The following is a 20,145-nucleotide window of genomic DNA, read 5'->3' on the forward strand; positions in this document are numbered from 1 at the left end:
CCTGGCCACCATCTACAAGTCACAAGTCAGGAATGTAATGGAATACTCTCCACTTGCTTGGATGAGTGCACCACCAACAACACTCAAAGTTGATGCAATCCAAGATGAAGTAGCCCACTTGATTGGCACCCAAACACCACCTTAAACATGCACTCCCACCACCGCTGGCGCACAGTGGCAATGTGTACCTCTATAAGATGCACTGCAGGAACTCACCAAGATTGCTTTGACAGCACCTTCCAAACCCATGACCTGTACTGCCTAGAAAGACAAGTACAATTGATGCACGGGAACACCACCACCTGAATGTTTCCCTCCTAGTCACACAACATCTTGATTTGGAACTATATCGCTATTCCTTCAATTTGTCAAGTCAAAATCCTGGAACTCGTTAAAGGCATTGTTGGCTACATGGACTGCAGCGGTTCACTGTTATCTTTTTAAGGGCAATTAAGGATGGGCAATAAATAGATGGTGAGAACGTGGCACTTGGTGATGTAGGGAACTGGAGGAGTAGGTGAGAGTGTGCCACCTTTCTAACAGAGAAGGGTACCCATGGTTCAGAGCCATGGGATCCAGACTCATGTGATGATCCTTCAAATTATGAGAGAATACTTCATTAGGGTGTGGGCTAGGGAGAGCTTCGTGGCAGCCCAAAAAGCCAATTGACCTCTAACTTTATTTCATTGCTTTTGCTCCACATTCACTCCCTCAGTAAAGTGCAGGCACATCTGCCCAGCAGCATGACACTCATTGTATTGACACTGGTATTTTATGCAGAAGCATTTCCAACATGCACCTAGGTAACACGTATCCTTTCTCTTTGTATAACATGCTTTCAATATGATATAACCACCAGAAGACCAAGAGAAAATTGGGCCATCTTGAGTGTCCATCACACACTCCTAACTCCGCAGGTACCACCACAAAGATATCCAATATTTACCTTGGGGGGGAATCAGAAATAGATCAGTATGGAGCACCTGGTGAAACACAAAGTGCAAGTCAGGAGGAGCAAGCTGAGGTGACAGCAGAGAGCTGACAGTAAATTGGGTGCACATTATTTTTTGGAACACGAGATTTTCTGCTTCTGCAATATCACATAGCTCAATGTTGAGCTCCAGCCCATGATTTTCCATCCATCAATTTATCCTGCTGTGTTTCCATTTATTTTCAGAAAAGATATATTGGGACAGATTTTGCAGTCATCCATTCTTCACATTTCCACAGACTTTTTATAAGCTTCTGCACTGGAAGTTTCTTCCAGCCAACTACCTAAAAAAAAACTCAGCACCCTGTGTATCTTCCTAACCAATTAGTTTGAGCTGCACATACTCTGAACCAGGAACTGCCAGCTAGAATATTTCATTCAATGTCATTATTATTGAAATAAAGAGAGGGAAAAAAAGGTTAGATTACAAGAGAGAAGTAAAAGAGGCAGAAGGAATTTGGGCATAAAGCTGGATGAATAGCAATCAGAGTGGATCCCAGAGGGAAGTTGAGAATTTGGTAGGAATTCATTGGTGAGGAAGTAGGCAGTTTCTCACCCAATTCAAAAGGAGTGGAGCTGCAGAACCCAAGGATTTTAGGTTAAGTAAAAGCAAAATACTATGGATGCTGGAAATCTGAAATAAAAACAGAAAACGCTGGAAAAACTCAGCAGGTCTGACATCATCTGTGGAGAGAAACAGTGTTAATGTTTTGAGTCCGCATGAGCTCTGAAGAGGAGCCACACGGACTTGAAACGTTAACTCGGTTTCTCTCTCCACAGATGCTGCCAGATCTGCTGAGTTTCTCCAGCATTTTCTGTTTTTATTCCAGGTTAAGTACTGAGATATCTAATGTTTAGGTTTATTGTTTTTAGTGGCATCAATGTTTCTTATTAAGCTTGAGTGAATAATAAATCTTTGGTTAGTTTGCTTTGAGGACTGAGTAGAAAAATAGCAATGTGGTTTAGACCTAGTGAACAGCAATTATATAAATATAATTGTTTTCTTGAGCCCCCCCCCCCCCCACCGTGAGGTTTTTATCCCTCAGGTGAATATAGATTTCTTTTAAGTAATGGTGTACATTTAAATAAATAATTTAACTACTTTGTTTTAGTATAATTTTCCAATCTACCATAGTAACCCCACCCCTCATACCTACGTAATTATCTTTGTTTGAAATTAAGACCCTAGTTTGAATGTAACTATGTCACTTTCAAACTAAATTTGAAATTTTCTTTTACTATAGGATTACTAATTAACACTTATTAGACAATAAAGACAAGTCATTTATTATTAGAAAATATACTAGAAAATTTACATTTAAATTTTAACATCTTGGGTTTGTGTGTGCATTAGAAATACTTTAAGAACAATCTCTTCCAATTTCCCAAAGTGCATAACCTTTGGAATTGCATGTCTATCTTAGACCCTCTCTGCCCTCTTGAATGAATGTATAAGTTCCCATGGCACGATTTGGAACAAGAGAAGGGAAGTGCGCCCTGTGGTCCTGGCCAATCCTTTAATCAACTTCAGTTTAAAAAGTTAACTGGTCATTATCACATTGCGCACTGTGGGGTTCTACAAATTGAGCAAATTGACTGACTGCTGGGTTTCCAGCACGACAACAGTGACCATCCGTCAAAAGTATTTCATTGCCAGTAAAGTGCTTTGGTACTAAGGTTAAGTACTAAGTCATATAAGGTGCTATATATATGCAAGTCTTTCTTTTAGACTGCCACGTTATGTAAGTTATGTGCTCATGATTGACTGAAACTTACTGGGAAGACTCCAAGTAATTTGATATATACCATTGTAGTGTAGTGTGGTTTTCTCTTGTAGCCAGGTCATTTGCTTCACATGAAATCTGTAAGCCTGCATCGAGGCACATGAGTAGGTGGGCAGTCAGAAAGATACTGGGTGATGTGACACACTCAAGGGGTGAAGGGCGAGGTTGTAGGATTCGTGGTGGAGCTGAGTCTTTCACTCTAAACTCTGCCTTGATATAAAAGACCTTTTTAAACATATCACCACAGCTCTGTGGTGGTGGCTTGTCAACAGTAGGTTCCTACAAATACAACCCACAATTGATTGACATTTCACTTTTATTTTGGTGTCCACAATATAGGCAAGGAGGAGACCTTGTGGTGCAATGGTAGCACCCCTGCTTCTGAGCCAGAAGCTCTGGGTTTAAATCCCACTCCAGACTTGATAGGCAAGAAAGGTGCATTCATAACATGGCCAAACAGGTCGAGTATCAACTTGTGAATCCTTCCAACGTAAGCCAATAGCAGGCACTAAAAACAGGAGAGATTCCTGATCAGTCATGTGATGGAAAGAAATTAGATGCTCTACCATCACTATCCAGAGGCACATGAGTAGGTGGGCAGTCACAAAGATACTGGGTACGATATGCATGTAAAAATGTATGGTACCACAGCAACTCTGACTCCTTGGGAAGATGGTTGGCTCAGTGGGCTGGACAGCTGGCATGGGTCAGATTGGTGCCAACAGCACAGTGTTTGATCCCTGTTCCAGCTGGGGTTATTTTGGGACCTGCCTCCTTGCCCTACCTGTGGTGGAGATTGCGATGTTGTGGTCAGACTTGTCTTTGGGCAGAGAACTCAAGATTATAGGCAAATGTTCAGTGACCTCCTAGCTGGGCTTATTTTTGATGCTATGGTTTGCTTTATCCTTTGCTGTATGGTGTTTTAAGAGCACTTTTCCTTCAAATGTGTTGGAGCTGATTTAGTATCAGGCTTTTGTTTGTCATGAATTTTCATTGCACTGAGAATGTGGAAGCCGATTTGTCTGCAGATGTTTTAAAAAAAAAAAAGAGGGACCAAGGATAGATCCTTGGGAACTCCAGAGATAACAGTGGATGGGGTGAAAACGAAGCTATTGCTGAAAATGTTCTGGCTACAATAGATATCTAAACGTGGAATCAAGCAAGTGTAGTCCCACTAATAAGTGGGGAAGCATGGTGTGGACCACTATGTCAAAAGCTGCAGACGGTGGAGGATGTTTTTTCATTCGTAGAATGGGGGCATCGCTGGCGAGGCCAGCATTTATTGCCCATCCCTCATTGCCCTTGAGAACTGAGTGGCTTGCAAGGCCATTTAAGAGTTAACCACATTACTGTGGGTCCAGAGTTACATGTAGGCCAGATCAGGTAAGAAGGGCAGATTTCCTTCCCTAAAGGATGTCCATGAACCAGATGTATTTTTACGACAGTCGACAATGGTTTCATGGTCATCATTACACTTCTAATTCCAGCTTTTTTTATTATTGAATTCAAACTTTACCATCTGTCAAGGTGGGATTCGAACCCAGATCCCCAGAGCATTTCCCCTGGATCTCTGGATTACTAAACCAGTGACAATATCACTGTGCCCTCCCCCTATGGATGATGCACTATGGTCACAGATACATAGAATGTGATTTGGTTAGGGCCATTTTGGTGCTGTGGTATTGGTGGAAACCTATTTGGAGGTTCAAATTGGGAGTTATTGAAAGATGGCCAGAGAGTTCTTTAAAACACTGCTCCAGTGACCTACTTGTTCCTGGTTTCTCCTGAAGAAAATGAGAATGTAAAGTTAATTTGCAATTATTCTGTGGATAAAAGAACTGAAGATAGTGCTGGGGTTGCAATATTTCAGTTTATTGTATGAGAGGATGTCATAACAAGAAACTGGTTTCTTGGAATTAACAGTTTTATTTTATTGGTACTATAGATATGACACCAAAAGGTAGGTACCTACTTCCTTATTTGTTTGATTCTTTAGCGTATAATAGTGAGAATGAGGTAAGATCCCAACACCTGATAGATAACTAACTCTTTTGCTCTTTGTTTTCTAGATCATGTCTCCATTGGTGGGCTTGGGGACAGTTTCTATGAGTATTTGATCAAAGCCTGGCTTATGTCTGACAAAACTGATGAGGAAGCCAAGACTATGTATTATGAGGCTTTACAGGTACAAAAATCCACAAGTGTTTAAAATATTGCAGTAGATCTCAACCATGTTTTGTCTTAAAATGATGAAAGCTTGAAGCTAGATAAGGGCAGTTAGTTCATGTAATTATTTCATCATGGAAATTTCCTTTCTCCATCACCAATTGATTCCTTAAATTATGGAAGGTTTCCCTGGGCTAAAAAAGGCAGCACTATGATTATTAAGAGACAAATGGAGTGAAACTGAAAAAGTGAAATATTGTTGAATGAAGGTAAAGCAATATGGCCTGAACATTGTTTTAAGTATGTAGCTGTGGGTGAGGCTGTGGCAATGGTGCTCATAAGGCTATTTATTTGCCCCACATGCACACACACCCCCACCCCGCCCAAACCTCCTACCCTGAAGTAGATTGCAGCAGTTTGATTTGAGGGAGACTAAGAGCAGAGTTAGTTCCTAATGCTTCCAGACCAGTGGTTTTTATAAGTCCGGCTTCAAGCATGAATGAAGACGAGTCATACAGACTCTAAACATTAACTCTCTTTCTCTCTCCACAGATGCTGCCAGACCTCCTGAGTTTTTGCAGCATTTTGTTTTTACTACACAAATTATTGACTGTTAAAATAGACAATATTCTTGGGTACCCTACTTTGAAGTTTGGGGAGGCCATGGTGTGGGTATAAGAGATTTACTAAAATGACATGAAAGATGAGGCATTAGTTGTGGAGACAGACCAGAGCAACTGGGAATCTTATCACTAGAACTGAGGATGAAATTACAATCACTAAAAACAATGAGACTCTTCTAGCTCCAACTCCTCTCCCCAGTAGCTTGACCTGGCAGAGAAACCACAGTGGCTTCCCCATTCAGGTCCATGATAATGTTAGGGGGGAATATAGGGGTATAGTAAGAACTTATTGAAAGGGAATGAATTACTTAAAATTTCCAAGCAGCCAGTGCTACCAAGCACATTGGCAGTTAAAGGTTACCAGATGAACCTTGCACAGCCTTAGGGTCTGCAAACAACAGAAAGGCCTTGGGAGCCGGACTGGAGTCAGAGGATAGCAATAACAACTAAGATTAAGTGTGCTCTTCAACAGATAGAAGAAGAACAGATGGTCCTAGTTTAGGTAGGAGGGAAGGTCTTTGCCTGGGTGAAAAGAAATAAGGGCATACGGTGCATGTACTTGTTACCAGAGATGTCTGTTTAATACTATATGTTGACGAGATTGGAATCTGGAAACTGTTCTTGTACGTAACCAATAATGTATAAATATACTGAACACTTGTAATGTAGCATTTTCAAGCTGCATTGAGATGGTTCTTCCCTTGCAATTGCTCGAATAAACGATCGTGACCTGTACCTGAGACTCCTGTGGTCCGTTTGTCAAAGTGACCACAACAATAAAAATAGCAATTGTGCCTGATGTCATCAAAACTTAATCTGCATATGTAAAGAAGGATCCCACTGGCTGACAAGTGCTCTTCTTGCAGGCTCAGGAAAAAAAGTTAAAATCAAACCTTCACAGAATCACATAATTGTTACCATGTAGAAGGAGGCCATTTGGCCCATCTTTTTCTGCAAAAGGCTCACTGAGCATTTTAACTTAATGCCAATTTCCTGCCTTTTCCCCATCACCCTGCACATTGTTTATATTTAAATCATCATCCAATGCCCTCTTGAATGCCTCAAATGAACCTGCCTCCACCACACATCCAGGCTGTGCATTCCAAACCCTAACCACTCGCTGTGTGAAAAAGGTTTTTCTCACCCCGCATTTGCTTCTTTTGTAAAACACTTTAAAACTGTGCCCTCAGGTTCTCAATCCGTTTAAGAGTGGGAACAGTTTCTCCCTATCTACTCTGTCCAGACCCCTCTTGATTTTGAAAACTTGAAAACTTCTATCAAGTCTGCTCTCAGCCTTCTCCTTTCCAAGGAAAACAGTCTCAACTTCTCCAGTCTTTCCTCATAGCTGAAGTCTCTCATCCCTGGGACCATTCTCGTAAACCTCTTCTGCACTCTCTCCAGTGCTTTCACATCCTTCCTATAGTGTGGTGCCTAGAACTGTACACAATACTCCAGCTAAGGTCTAACCAGTGTCTTATATAAGTTAATCAACCTCCCTGCTCTTGTACTCTATGCTGCTATTAATGAAGCCTAGAATACTGTATGCTTTAGAAACAGCTCTCTCTACCGGTCCTGCCACCTTTAATTACTTATGTACATATACATCCAGGTCTCTCTGCTCCTGCACATCCTTTAGAATAGTATCCTTCATTTTATACTGTCTCCCCATGTTCTTTGTACCAAAGTGTATCACCTCACACTTTTCCTCAATGAACTTCATCTGCACCTATCTGCCCACTCCACCAATGTGTCAATATCCTTTTGAAGTTCTACACCATTGTCCTCAAGTTTACAATTCTCCCAAGTTTTGTGTCCTGCGCAAACTTTGAACTTATCCCCTGCACACCAAGATCTAGATCATTTATATACATCATGAAAAGCAGGGGTCCCAATACCGATCCCTGGGGAACTCCACTACAAACCTCCTTCCAGCCCAAAAAATATCCATTAACCATTACTGTTTCCTATCCCTCAGCCAATTTTATGTCCACATTGCTACTGTCCCTTTTATTCCATGACCTACAACTTTCCTCACAAGTCTGTTACGTGGCACTGTATTGAATGCTTTTTGGAAGTCCGTATACACCACATCAACGGCCTTGCCCTCATCAACCATTTTTGTTACCTCTTCAAAAAATTCCAAGTTAGTTAGACATGATTTTCCTTTAACAAATCCATGCTGACTCGTCCGAATCAATCCACATTTTTCCATGTGACTATTAATTCTATCCCGAATAATTTTTTCTAGAAGTTTCCCCACCACCAAAATTAAACTGACTGATCTGTAATTGCAGGGCAGATCTTTAGAACCTTTTTTTGAACAAGGGCGTAATGTTTGCAATTCTCCAGTCCTCTGGCGCCTCCCCCAAATCCAGGGAACATTGAAAGATTATTGCCAGTGCCCTTGCAGTTTCCACTCTCACTTCTTTCAATATTCTTGGATGCGTCTCATCAGGTACGGTGCCTTATCAACTTTAAGTACCGACAGCTTATCCAATACCTTCTCATCAATTTTAAACCCTTCTAGCGACTGAGTTTCCTCCACTGTCACCATGGCCTGGGCAGCATCTGCCTCGTAGGTAAAGACAGATGCAAAGTACTCATTTAACACCTCAGCCGTGCCTCTTGTCTCTGCGTAAATCCCTTTTTTGGTCTCTAATTGGCCATACTCCTCTTTACTATTGATGTGCCTAAAGAGTACTTTGGGATTTCCTTTTATGCTAGCTGCCAGTCTTTTTCATAATCCCTCTTTGCTTCTCATATTTGCTTTTTCACATCCCTTCCAAACCTTCTGTATTCAGCTTGGCTCTCAATTGTATTTGCTACCTAACACCTGTCGTAAGCACACTTTTTCTTCTTTAACTTAATTTCTATCACCTTTGTCATCCAGGGAGCTCTGGATTTGTTTGTCCTACCCTTCCCTTTTGAGGGAACATACCTTGACTGTACCCAAACCATCTCCTCTTTGAAGGTAGCCCATTGTTCAGCTACTGTTCCCGCCAACATTTGGCTCCAGTCTATCTGGCTCAGCTCCATTCTTGCCCCATTGAAGTCCGCTCTCTGCCAGTTGATTATTCTTACTCTGGATTGACCAATGTCATTTTCCACCATCATCCTAAACCTTATGATGTAATGATCACTGCCCCCTAAATGTTACCCCCACTGTCACTTGATCCACATGGCCTACCTCATCCCCAAGAGCCAGGTCTAGCAGTGCCTCCTTACTTATTGAACTGGACACATACTGCTGTAGGAAATTCTTCTGAACACAATCTAGGAATGCTTGTCCCTCACTGCCCTTTACACTACCACTATTCCAGTCTATATATGAGCAATTAAAGTCCTCCATTATAACTACTCTATGATGTTTACACCTCTCTGTATTTCCTTGCAAATTTGTTCCTCTATATCCTTCCCACTAGCTGGTGGTCTATATATTACACCAGGCAATGTAATTGCACCCTTCTTATTCCTTAGCTCTAGCCAAATCGATTCTGTCCTTGAATCCTCTAACACATCCTCCTTCTCCAGTACTGCAATACTCTCCTTAACCAAAAATGTCACCCCTCCGTTTTCCCCTTTTCTATCTTTTCTGAACGCCTTGTAATCAGGAATATTTAATACCCAAATCTGCCCTTCCTTAAGCCAGGTCTTTGTTATCGCCACAACATCATAATCCCACAAGGCAATCTGTGCCCATAACTCCCCAATTCATGTACATGCAGTGTAACCCTGATTTAGACTTCATTACTTGCTCCCTTACTCTGATTCCATCTATTAACTTACTATTCCCTATTTTAGTGGTATCTGCCTCTCCCAGCATTCCATGCACTCTGGTATTACTTTCTAATATTCTCTCCTGGTTCCCACACCCCTGCTGAGTTAGTTTAAACCCTCCCTTAATTATTTTAAACCTTGTGGGAAGAGAATGAGTTTGCACAGTGTTCTGTACCATTCACGACTCAGATACTGAAGCAGTCTGTGTCCATAAGCAGCAAGACCTGGACAACATTCAGGCTTGGGCTGATGTATGACATGAGCTTTTGAGTGCCAGACAATGACCATCTCAAACAAGAGAGAAGAATCCAACCAACTCTCTCACTCCTAGGAGTTACCATTGACCAGAAACGTAACTGCACCAGCCATACAAATACTGTGGCTACAAGAGCAAGCCAAATGCTGGGAATTCTGCAGTAAGTAACTCACCCCTGACTCCCCAAAGCCTGTCCACTCCAAAGCATGAGTCAGGACTGTGATGGAATATTCTCCACTTGCCTGGATGAGTCCAGCTCCAACAACACTTAAAAGCTCAACACCATCCAGGACAAAGTAGCCCGCTTGATTGTGACCCCTTCCACCACCTTAAACATTCACCCCTTCCACCACCAATGCACAGTAGCAGCAGTATGTACCATATACAAGATGCACTGCAGCAACTCACCAAGCACCTTCCAAACCCATCACCTGTACCACCTAGAAGGACAGGGGCAGCAGACACATGGGAACACCATCACCTCCAAGTTGCCCTCTAAGCCACACAGCACCCTGACTTGGAACTATATTGCCATTCTTTCACTGCTGCTGGGTCAAAATCCTGGAACTTCCTTTGCAACAGCACTGTGGGTATACCTGCAACACATGGACTGCAGCGGTTCAATACAACAACTCGCCACCAACTTCTTAAGGGATATGAAGGATTAGCAACAAATGCAGGCCTTGCCAGCAATGTTCACATCCCATGAAAGAATAAAAAATGCTCAATTCTGAATGTATCTATTAGTTCTCTTTGCTCCAAGGAGAACAGTGTCAGGATTGCAACATAGGTAAAGTCTTCCATTCCTGATATCATCCTCTTAAACCTTCTTAGGCCTTTCCAAAGCCTTGACACCCTTCTTAGAAATGTGGTGCCCAGAATTGTACACAGTGTTCCAGCTGAGCTTAACTAGTCATTTGTAAAGGTTTACCATGCCTTTGAGATTCATGTACAAGGACCCCCAAATCAGTCCGAATACCGATATTAAGTCTCTTAACTTTTTTTTTAAAAATGTTGCTTTACCATTCCTCTGATCAAAGTGGATAATTTCACACCTCCCCACATTATACTCCATCTGCTACCTTTCCCCCCACCATCCCCAAATCGTTTAACTGCCCTATATTTCCTTTGCCTCATTATGTCATCCCCACAATTTCCCAATGTACCTCAGCAGCAACAACGTTCAATTTTCCAGCACCTTAAACATGGTTGAACTTCCCAAGGCATTTCAAGGGGCATTAGCAAACAATTTGATAAATAGACATTAGGGCAGATGACCAAACACTTATTCAAAGCAGTAGGTTTTAAAGGAGTGTTTTAAAAAGAGGCAAAGAGGTTTAAGGAAGGGAATTTCAGAGCTTAGGTCCTTGGCAGCTGAAGGCATAGCCACCAATGGTGAAGCACTTAAAATCAGGGATGCTCAACAGGCCAGAATTGTAAGAGCACAGATATCAGCGGGTTATAGGGCCAAATGACGTTATAGAGATAAAGGGGTGAAACCATGGAAGAATTTCAAAATCAAGGGAATGCTACCTCTAATTGTCTTTGTCTAAATTTAGGATTCTAGTTTTGGACTTAACTACATCACACTCAACCATAATGTGAAATGCTATTACTTTATGATCACTCTTCCCAGGAGGGTACTTTACTACAAGATTATTAATTAACCCTGTTTTTTACACAAATCTAGATCTAAAATAGCCAGTTCTCATGTTGGTTCCTTGACACATTATTTCAGGAAACTCCCTCAAGTTCTTTCCTTGAACTTATCTTCCAAGCTACTTTTGCCAATTTGGTTTGTCCAGTTCACATGAAGATTAAAGTCCTCCTAGATTATTGCATTACCTTTGTTTCCTGCTGCATACTGTGTCCAGCGCTATGATTAACTTTAGGAGGCTAAAAACTCTTCCTACCAGTGTTTTCTGCCCATTGTTATTTCTCAGTTTCATCCATACTGACTCTGTATCCTGATTTTCTGAGTTTACATCCTTTCTGACTACTGCTTTTATCATATCCTTTATCAGGGCTACTCTGCCTCCTTTTTCATTTTGCCTGTCTTTTTTGAAATTCATGTATCTTGGAATAAAAACAGAAAATGCCAGAAATATGCAGCTCAGGAAACATCTGTTGAGAGAGAAACAGAGTTAACACTTCACATCAATGAGCTATCAGAAGAGTATTTAATTTTCAACCTTGGTCACCCTGCAACCAAATCTCAATAATGGCTATAGGGTCAAACCTATTTATCTCTATTTGTGCTGTTAGTTCATCTCTTGCTACAAATGCTCTGTGTATCCAGTTACAGCACCTTTAAAACTTTTTACTATTTTCTCCCTGATGTGACCTTAGACATTAATGCTCTTAATATTATTTAATTCTTTAATCCCTTCCTAACACAATCTGCTTAATTTTACCCAGCTCACTAACCTGCTGTATAGCTTTGACTTGACCGTTAAAGACAAAAGAAACCTCTCACAAGAAATAGGAGCCGGAGTAGACCATATAGCCCATCAAGCCTGCTCTGCCATTCAATACAACCATGGCTGCTCTTGGGCTTCAGCTCCACTTTCCCGCTCACTCCCCATAGCCCTTGATTCCCCAAGAGACCAAAAATCTGTCTGACTCAGCCTTAAATATATTCAATAATGGAGCATCCACAGTCCTCAGGGGTAGAGAATTCCAAAGATTCACAACCTTTTGAGTGAAGTAATTTAGCCTCATCTCAGGCTTTTTTCTCTGCTTTGCAATCTATGGTTACAGTCTGTGCTACAGCTCTGTTTGTACTCTAGCAGAAACCTACTTTTATACAGTTTGAGACACACCCAGTTTACAACTGTCCAGTCAACTTACAGCTCATTGTGATTACTTGTATTCAGGGAATCAGTTACAGCTGATACGGTTAGCTGATACGGTTAACTGCTAACCTGACTTGCACAGTTACCTACTAACCATCAGCTAACTTTCAGTTTTTAAAGTTCTAAATTAAGTTCTAAATGTTAAAATTAAATTTCCCTTTGACCTACTCACCAGAGAACTCTCTCCAAATTCTCAGCTTCCCCCTCTTTACGATCTCCATTCATTTTACAACCCATGATTATACACTGTGCTGCAGTTATATGCTCTATAAGTAACCTCCTACTTTTATACACCTTTTGAGCCATACTTAAGTTGCAACTGCCTCCAGCTCACAGTACTTACCTCCAGTTCAGACCATTAAAACTAAATATCCACCTGGCCTAATTACCAGAGTCTCACTGTCACCAAATGTGTATCTTCCCGCTCTTTTTATTATTGCTTTGTGCTACAGCTTTCCCTTTTTTTGAATAAGCTGTAACATTTTCAGAGCTTCAATCCTCTGACATGTCCATATCCAAAGAAAATTGAAACATTATGGTCAAAGCTTCAGCTATCTCCACCCTTGCTTCCTTCAGCAGCCTAGGATGCATCCCATCTAGTCTGGGTTACTTACTAACTTTGAGTGATGCCAACCTATTTAGCACCATATATTGCCTTTTGGTTTATATTGGACCTCCCTAGCAATATATTCTAATAGTCTATTTGCTTTTGTTAAAGCCTCTGAGCACTTAACCGTTAGAAACTCATGCATTGTAACACCCAGGTCTTTTTCCCACTCAACAGACTAAATGGTGTACATATGTTTGACATTAGCCCTACCCACATCCGTAATGTGAATTTATCAGTATTAAATATGAATGTAGCTAAAAAGAGAGACAAGTTGCCAAAGTTTTTCATGTTGCACTCATTGGGACAAACTCAAGAATGCCAAATTTCAAATGATCACAACAGGTTATATCACAGGAGAAAGGGGGTGCTGATTGGTTTCCAAGTCGACTCTAGCCACGGTGTTGCCATGGCAAAAGCAATGGGGAAACAATAGGCTCCCCATGCTTCCTGGTAATTCAAAAATATTAAGTGTCATCTGAGATGGGTGGCACACTCATCACATGTAGACCTTATTTTAATTACAAGGAATCTAAAATGAAGATAATCTGTCTTAATCTTTCCTCACAGCAGTATAGGCTGGATTTTACAGGGGACCGTGGTCCCCGCCCCCATCCCCCAGCTAAAATGTCAAGGGGGGAGCCCATGATCCCAGTGGCTGGCCCACAGCAATTTAACACTGGGAATAGCGTTAATTGCTTTAAGGCGAGACTCCTGCCCTTATCTCGGTAGGAAGTCCCAATTAGAGAGCTGCTAGACAATTGGATGGCCCACTGCTCTATAGCTGCAGCAGTACCAGTCAGGAGTCGTGGCCACTGCTGGGACAATGGGCAGCTCCACCCCGAGGAGCCCAGGCAAGTCCAGGGTCAGGAGTCTGAGCAAGGGGGATGGAGAGTAGGGTTCAAGAGGCTCTGGGGTGGGTTAAATGGAGGATGAACTTGGGAAGGGGGGGTGCTTCAGATGGGTCTGGGGGATCCACAAAGGAGGCTTCCTTCCCTACCCACCATCCCCGCCACCATTCCCCGTCCACCGACCCAACAGCAGCCCACATAGTGTGAGCCTCCCCCAGCATTAGGTAAAATACTGGCGAGGGTAGGATTAATTGGCTACTCAAGGGCCTCAATAGGCCCAAGGGTGGACGGGCTGCCTGCCACCTCTTGAGCCCACCAAAAAATTTCAGACAGGTTGGGGGTGGTGGGTAAGTGATGGAAAGGGAACCCGCTGGATTTTACATGTCCCTGTGCATTCAAACCCAGCAATGGGGAGAGTAAAATCCAGCCCTGTACTTCCCCAGATGTCAAAATATATCTTTCATTCTCCTTCTGCACAACCTGGGGTCAGTATCATGAGAGGTGTGGATCTCAGGTTCTGCACAAGAGTCAGCGGACTGAAGTGGCCTTTGTATCGTGGCAGTTTGGTCCTGAAAGGAAATCACTAATAGCTGTATTTCTGGAGTTCATACCCAAGCAACCTAATGTCATCTTTTAACTGTTGCTGGTGTACTTTTTGAGGGAGAGCGGTGGAAGCTTTGTATGTGCTACTGTTATGAGAAACAGCAGCCAAAGCCGAGTTGCTCCAGCCATTACTATTGTATTGGACCCTGGACCTGTATACCCACTGCTCAGCCAGCCTATTGGCCTTGTGGCAAATATCAGATCCTTTGTGCGTTAAGAGACATCATCTCTCATCCCAGTGTCTGAAAGCCAATATGTAGGGTTCTGTCTCATCAGTCCCCCACTGCCATCAGGAGTCTGTGTTTCCGTGGTGTCAGCCACCAATTTTCCCCATCCTGTTTGAGGTGGAGGAGACTGTCACAGATTCACTGAAGCTGCTATCTTCTCTGCTCATTCCAGTTAAAAAAACACATGTTCATAAATGAACATATTTATATATGCTATAGCAGAGATAACTGTTAATTGCCACTCAGTCCCAATAACTGACCTCAGAACTTGCATGTATGAATTTTTTAACATGGGTACTCATGGGTTTTGAGCTTCATGACTTTAAAGACATGGGGAACCCTCTCCTTTGCCTCTGCTGGGAAGATAGTACATACCTATCTGTTATCATCTGTGAATCACTTGGTGCCACATGATTCACATAATCTAATTCATCTGCCACATGCCGGTTAACAGTATATGAGTTGGTGCATGATACAGCAAATCAGTGATGCCAAGGCTGCATTGAGCAAGTTAGGCACCGAGCAATGTGGGGCAGGATCTTGTTCTATGTGGCCTGGTTTTCATCATTTGTTCTTCAACATCATCCTCGTTGCTATCATCGTAAGGAGAAAGTTTCTTCCTTGCTGCTTCTCATCATCATCCTCCTAATCGTCATTATTCTCTGCCCCCAGTTGCCGTAATGAATTTTCAAGAAAGGACAGGATAAGCTAAGAATGGGTGAGCAATACTCCCTTGGGATTAAGGAAATAGAGAAGGGTATGAAAGCTTCGATCATGTGCTGTTTCAGAGTGATGCCATGGTGACTGTCTGTGTCTGCATCCACTAACCTGCACTGTTCTGTTGATCTCTCCATCCCCCACTACTTGAGCAGTGTGTCTTCCCATTGGCTTTATGGCAAGGCCATAGTAGAGGGTGAGTTTTCTGATCATTGAATCATATAACACAGATCATTCTGCTCATCATGTCGGTCCCAGCTCTTTGAAAGAGCTATCCAATTTTATTTTATTCTTTCATGGGATGTGGGCATTGCTGGCTAGGCCAGCATTTTATTGCCCATCCCTAATTGCCCTTGAGAAGGTGGTGGTGAGCCGCTGCCTTGAACCACTGCAGTCCATGCGCAATTCGTCCCATTCCCCTGCCTTTTCCCCATATTCCTGCAAACTTTTCATTTTCAAGTATTTATCCAATTCCCTTCTGAAAGTTATTATTGAATCTGTTTCCACCACCCTTTCAGACAGTATATTCCAGATTATAACAACTCACAAAAAAAATTTTCCTTATGTCGCTTGATTCCTTAGCCAGTTAATTTAAAGCTGTCCTCTCATTATTAACCCTTCTACCAGTGGAAGCAGTTTCTTGCTCTGTCAAAACTCTTCATGATTTTGAACACCTCCATTAAATCTCTTAACTTTCTATACTGTAAAAAGAACAGCCCCATCCTTTCTTGTCTCTTCACATAACTGAAGTATTGCATCTTCTCTGCACATGTTCTATGGCTCTCACATCCTAAAGTGTGGTCCCCAGAGTAACACACTTCTCCTGTTGGGGCCTAACTAGTAATTTATATGACTCCCTTGCTTTTGGACTCTGCCTCAGTTTATAAAGCCTGTGACCCCATATGCCTTTTTAACAGCCTTCTCAACTTGTCCTGCCACTTTTCAAAAATTTGTGTATGTACGCATTCCGATCTCTCTGTTCCTGCAACCCTTTAAAATTGTATCATTTAGTATTGCCTCTCCTTATTTTTCCTACCAAAATGCACCACTTCACACTTCTCTGCTTTAAATTGCATATGTCATGCAACTAACTTGCATATGTCCTCCTGAAGTATCTTATTAATACTGTTACAGTTTACCATGGTCTCGTTATTCCACCCCACTGCCCAGGCCCAGATCATATATATAAGAACAATGGTTCAAACACTGACTGCTATAGGGTACCACTGGTTGCATCTCTGTAGTCAATGAAGTCTCCACTCACCAATGTTCTATTTTCCATTCTGTAACCAACTTCCTATCTTATGTTTCTGCATTTCCTTTAATACCATGTGCCTTTGTTTTTTCAACAAGTCTCCTTATCAAACACCTATTGAAAATCCATATAAATAATACCCACTGGATTTCCTTTTTCCTTACATTCTGTTAATTTCCTCTAAGAACATTATTTGATTTGTCAGACACTACTTACCTTTTACAAATCCATGCTGGCTGTCCTTAATTAGCCTATATCTTTTTTTGGTGAGTATTAGTTTTATCATGTGTTATAGCTTCCAGAAGCTTACACCAACTTTTTGCATTACAATTTTGCTATTTGTAATATTCAGCTGTTAATTTCCTCATAGCAGCTGTATAAAATGTTGCATGTCTATTTTGTGCTGGAATATAGTACTAATGGACTTTTATTTGTTCCAAGAAAATATTTGGAGCTTAACAATCATTTGGTAATCTAGTTCAGCAACTTAACAAATGACCATTGCAATTTCAACTAACATCAGAATTAGTAAAGGAATATTACATAATGCCACATAAACTAAAATGTGCTGTTCTTTCTGTGCCCCCACAGGCAATAGAGGCAAATCTAGTGCGAAAATCTGCCAGTGGTTTGACCTATATTGCAGAATGGAGGGGAGGGATACTAGACCATAAAATGGGGCATCTGACATGTTTTTCGGGAGGGATGTTAGCCATGGGAGCTGATGATGCACCGACAGATCTGTCTAAACACTACATGGAATTGGCAGCAGAAATCACCATCACCTGCCATGAATCATACAGACGTTCAGGTGAGAGACCTATTTTGCACTGTGATTTTGAGAAATATATCAACAGATGTATTAATATTTAACAACTTTAGATGTCAAATAGTGATTGAAGGAATTTCTTACAAATCCATCAATGCAATTATAGAGAATCCCTTTGTGTGCTTCTAATGATTACATTTGTCATATTGCACTGTGCAATTTTGATGCAAAAATAAATTATTGCGCGTAGCGTAGCAACACAAACGTGTAAATTGCTGTATGTGTGCAATCACAGAATAGTAATGCAATATAATTTAATTTTTGATAGAACCCTATTTTCTCATTTTTCAATTCTGCCTTTCTAGAAGTACATTAAATTGTTTCTTAACCCATTTATAATACATAGAATTATGTAAAGTCTACAACACACCAAAAGGTCATTTGGCTCAGCTGTTCTCTGCTGGTGTTTGGGTTCCACACAAACCTCCTCACATTCTAAATATTTCATCTCACCCTATCCCCATAATACCTCTATTAATTTCCATCTCATGCATCTATCAATCCTCTCAAAAATGTCAATGCTATCTGCTTCAGTCACTCCACGTGGTATCAATTTCCACAATCTCTCCATTCTGTAATGAAGTTCCTCTTAAACTCTTTGTTTGACCTATTATGCTGCTTCATTCTGAAATCGTTCACACATGGAAACAATCTCTTCACATCCACCCTACTGAACTGCATCATAACATTAATGGCGTTTATCAGGTCACCTCCAAATCTTTTCACTCAAGAGTGTCCCAGCCTCCTCAATGTTCCTGATTGTTTCCTCCTTTCAATCCTGGTAATACCCTTGTAGATCTTTCCTGCACTTTCTTTAGTAGGGAGAACTACACACAGTACTCCAAATGTAATCTAACCAAGATTCAGTGGCAATTTAGCATACCTCCCTACTTTTGTATTCAATGTCTTTAGAAAAAAAACCCCAGGACTCGTTTGCACTCTTAATAGCCTTATCAACTTGTGATGCTTCCTTTAGCGATTTATGTATCTTCATTCCCAGATCTGTTTGCACCCCTGTTCTGTTTAGTTTATTACCTTCCAAGGAATAAGTGCCTCCTGATTCATCCTACTAAATAAACCTCATCACACTGTTCTATATAGAATGTTATTTGCTATTTATCTACCCACTCTGCTAGAGTGCATTTTCCTGTATTTTGATGTAGTCTTCTGGATTATTACTTACACTTCCCGCACCACCTCCAACCCCAGCCCGCCCCAGTTTGGTGGCATTTGCAAATCTCAGCACTCGAGAAGGTGTTGGTGAGCTGCCTTCATGTGGTGTAGGTGCACCCACGATGGTGTTGGGGAGGAGTTCAAGGTTTTTCACCCAACAACAGTGAAGGAACAGCAACCTTGTTCCAAGTCAGGGTGATGTGTGATTTGGAGGGGAGCTTGCAGGTGGTGGTGTTCCCACACATCTGCTGCCTTTGTCTTTCTAGGTGGTGTAGGTCATGGGTTTCGAAGGTGCTATCAAAGGAGGCTTGGCACGCTTTTGTAGTGCATCTTGCATACGGTAGACACTGCTGCCACTGCATTAGTGGTAGAGGGAGTGAATGTTTAAGGTGGTGAGTGGTCTGCCAATCAAGTGGGCTGTTTTGACCTGAATTGTCGAGCTTCTTCAACGATGGAGGAATCCAGCACGTTAGTACAAAAGATAAAGCTGAAGCATTTGCAACAATCTTTAGCCAGAAGTGCCGAGTGGACGATCCATCTCTGCCTCCTCCGGAGGTCCCCTGCATCTCCAATGCCAATCTTTAGCTAATTTGATTCACTCCACACGATATCAAGAAATGGCTGAAGGCACTGGATACTGAAAAGGCTATGGGCCCTGACAATATTCTGGCAATAGTACTGAAGACTTGTGCTCCAGAACTTGCCGTGCCCCGAGCCAAGCTGTTCTAGTACAGCTACAAGATTGGCATCTACCTGGCAATGTGGAAAATTGTCCAGGTATGTTCTGAACACAAAAAGCAGGACAAATCCAACCCAGGGTTTGAATGTTTGTGGATGGGGTGCTAATCAAGCAGGTTGCTTTGTCCTGGATGGTGTCAAGCTTCTTGAGTGTTGTCAGAGCTGCACTCATCCAGACAAGCGGAAAGTATTCCATCACACTCCTGACTTGTGCCTTGTAGATGGCGGACAGAGTTCAGGGATTCAGGAGGTGAATTACTCACCTCAGAATTCCCAGCCACTGACCTGCTCTCATAGCCACAGTATTTATGACTGGTCCAGTTCAGATTCTGGTCAATGGTAACCCGATGGATGTTGATCGTCTGAAATTCCGCACAGATAGTACCATTGAATGTTATGGGAAGATGGTTAGATTCTCTCTTGTTGAAGATGGTCATTGCCTGGCACTGGTGTGGTATGGTTGTTACTTGCCACTTAACAGCCCAAGCCTGAATGTTGTCCAGGTCTTTCTGCATGTGGGCAAGATGCTTCATATCTAAGGAGTTGCAAATGACACTGAACACTCTAGTGATCAATGAACCTCCCCATTTCTGATCTAATGATGAAGAGAAGGTCATTGATGAAGTAGCTCAAAATTGTAGGATACTACCCTGAGGAACTCCTGCAGCGATGTCCTGGGGCTGAGCTGTTTGG

General features: G+C 41.9%; 1 protein-coding gene across 1 annotated transcript in view; it reads left to right on the top strand.

Annotated features, from left to right (window-relative positions):
• The window catches only part of LOC144696047 (mannosyl-oligosaccharide 1,2-alpha-mannosidase IA-like), a 142,164-nt gene that overhangs the window by 105,886 nt on the left and 16,133 nt on the right, over positions 1-20,145 (top strand). The window contains exons 8-9 of the mRNA XM_078567252.1: positions 4,845-4,960; positions 17,304-17,523. Of these exons, the coding sequence (XP_078423378.1) occupies positions 4,845-4,960; positions 17,304-17,523 (336 nt within the window). The remainder of the gene's footprint in view (positions 1-4,844; positions 4,961-17,303; positions 17,524-20,145) is intronic.

Source organism: Cetorhinus maximus, chromosome 21 (assembly GCF_964194155.1).
Source record: "Cetorhinus maximus chromosome 21, sCetMax3.hap1.1, whole genome shotgun sequence".
NCBI lineage: Eukaryota > Metazoa > Chordata > Chondrichthyes > Lamniformes > Cetorhinidae > Cetorhinus > Cetorhinus maximus.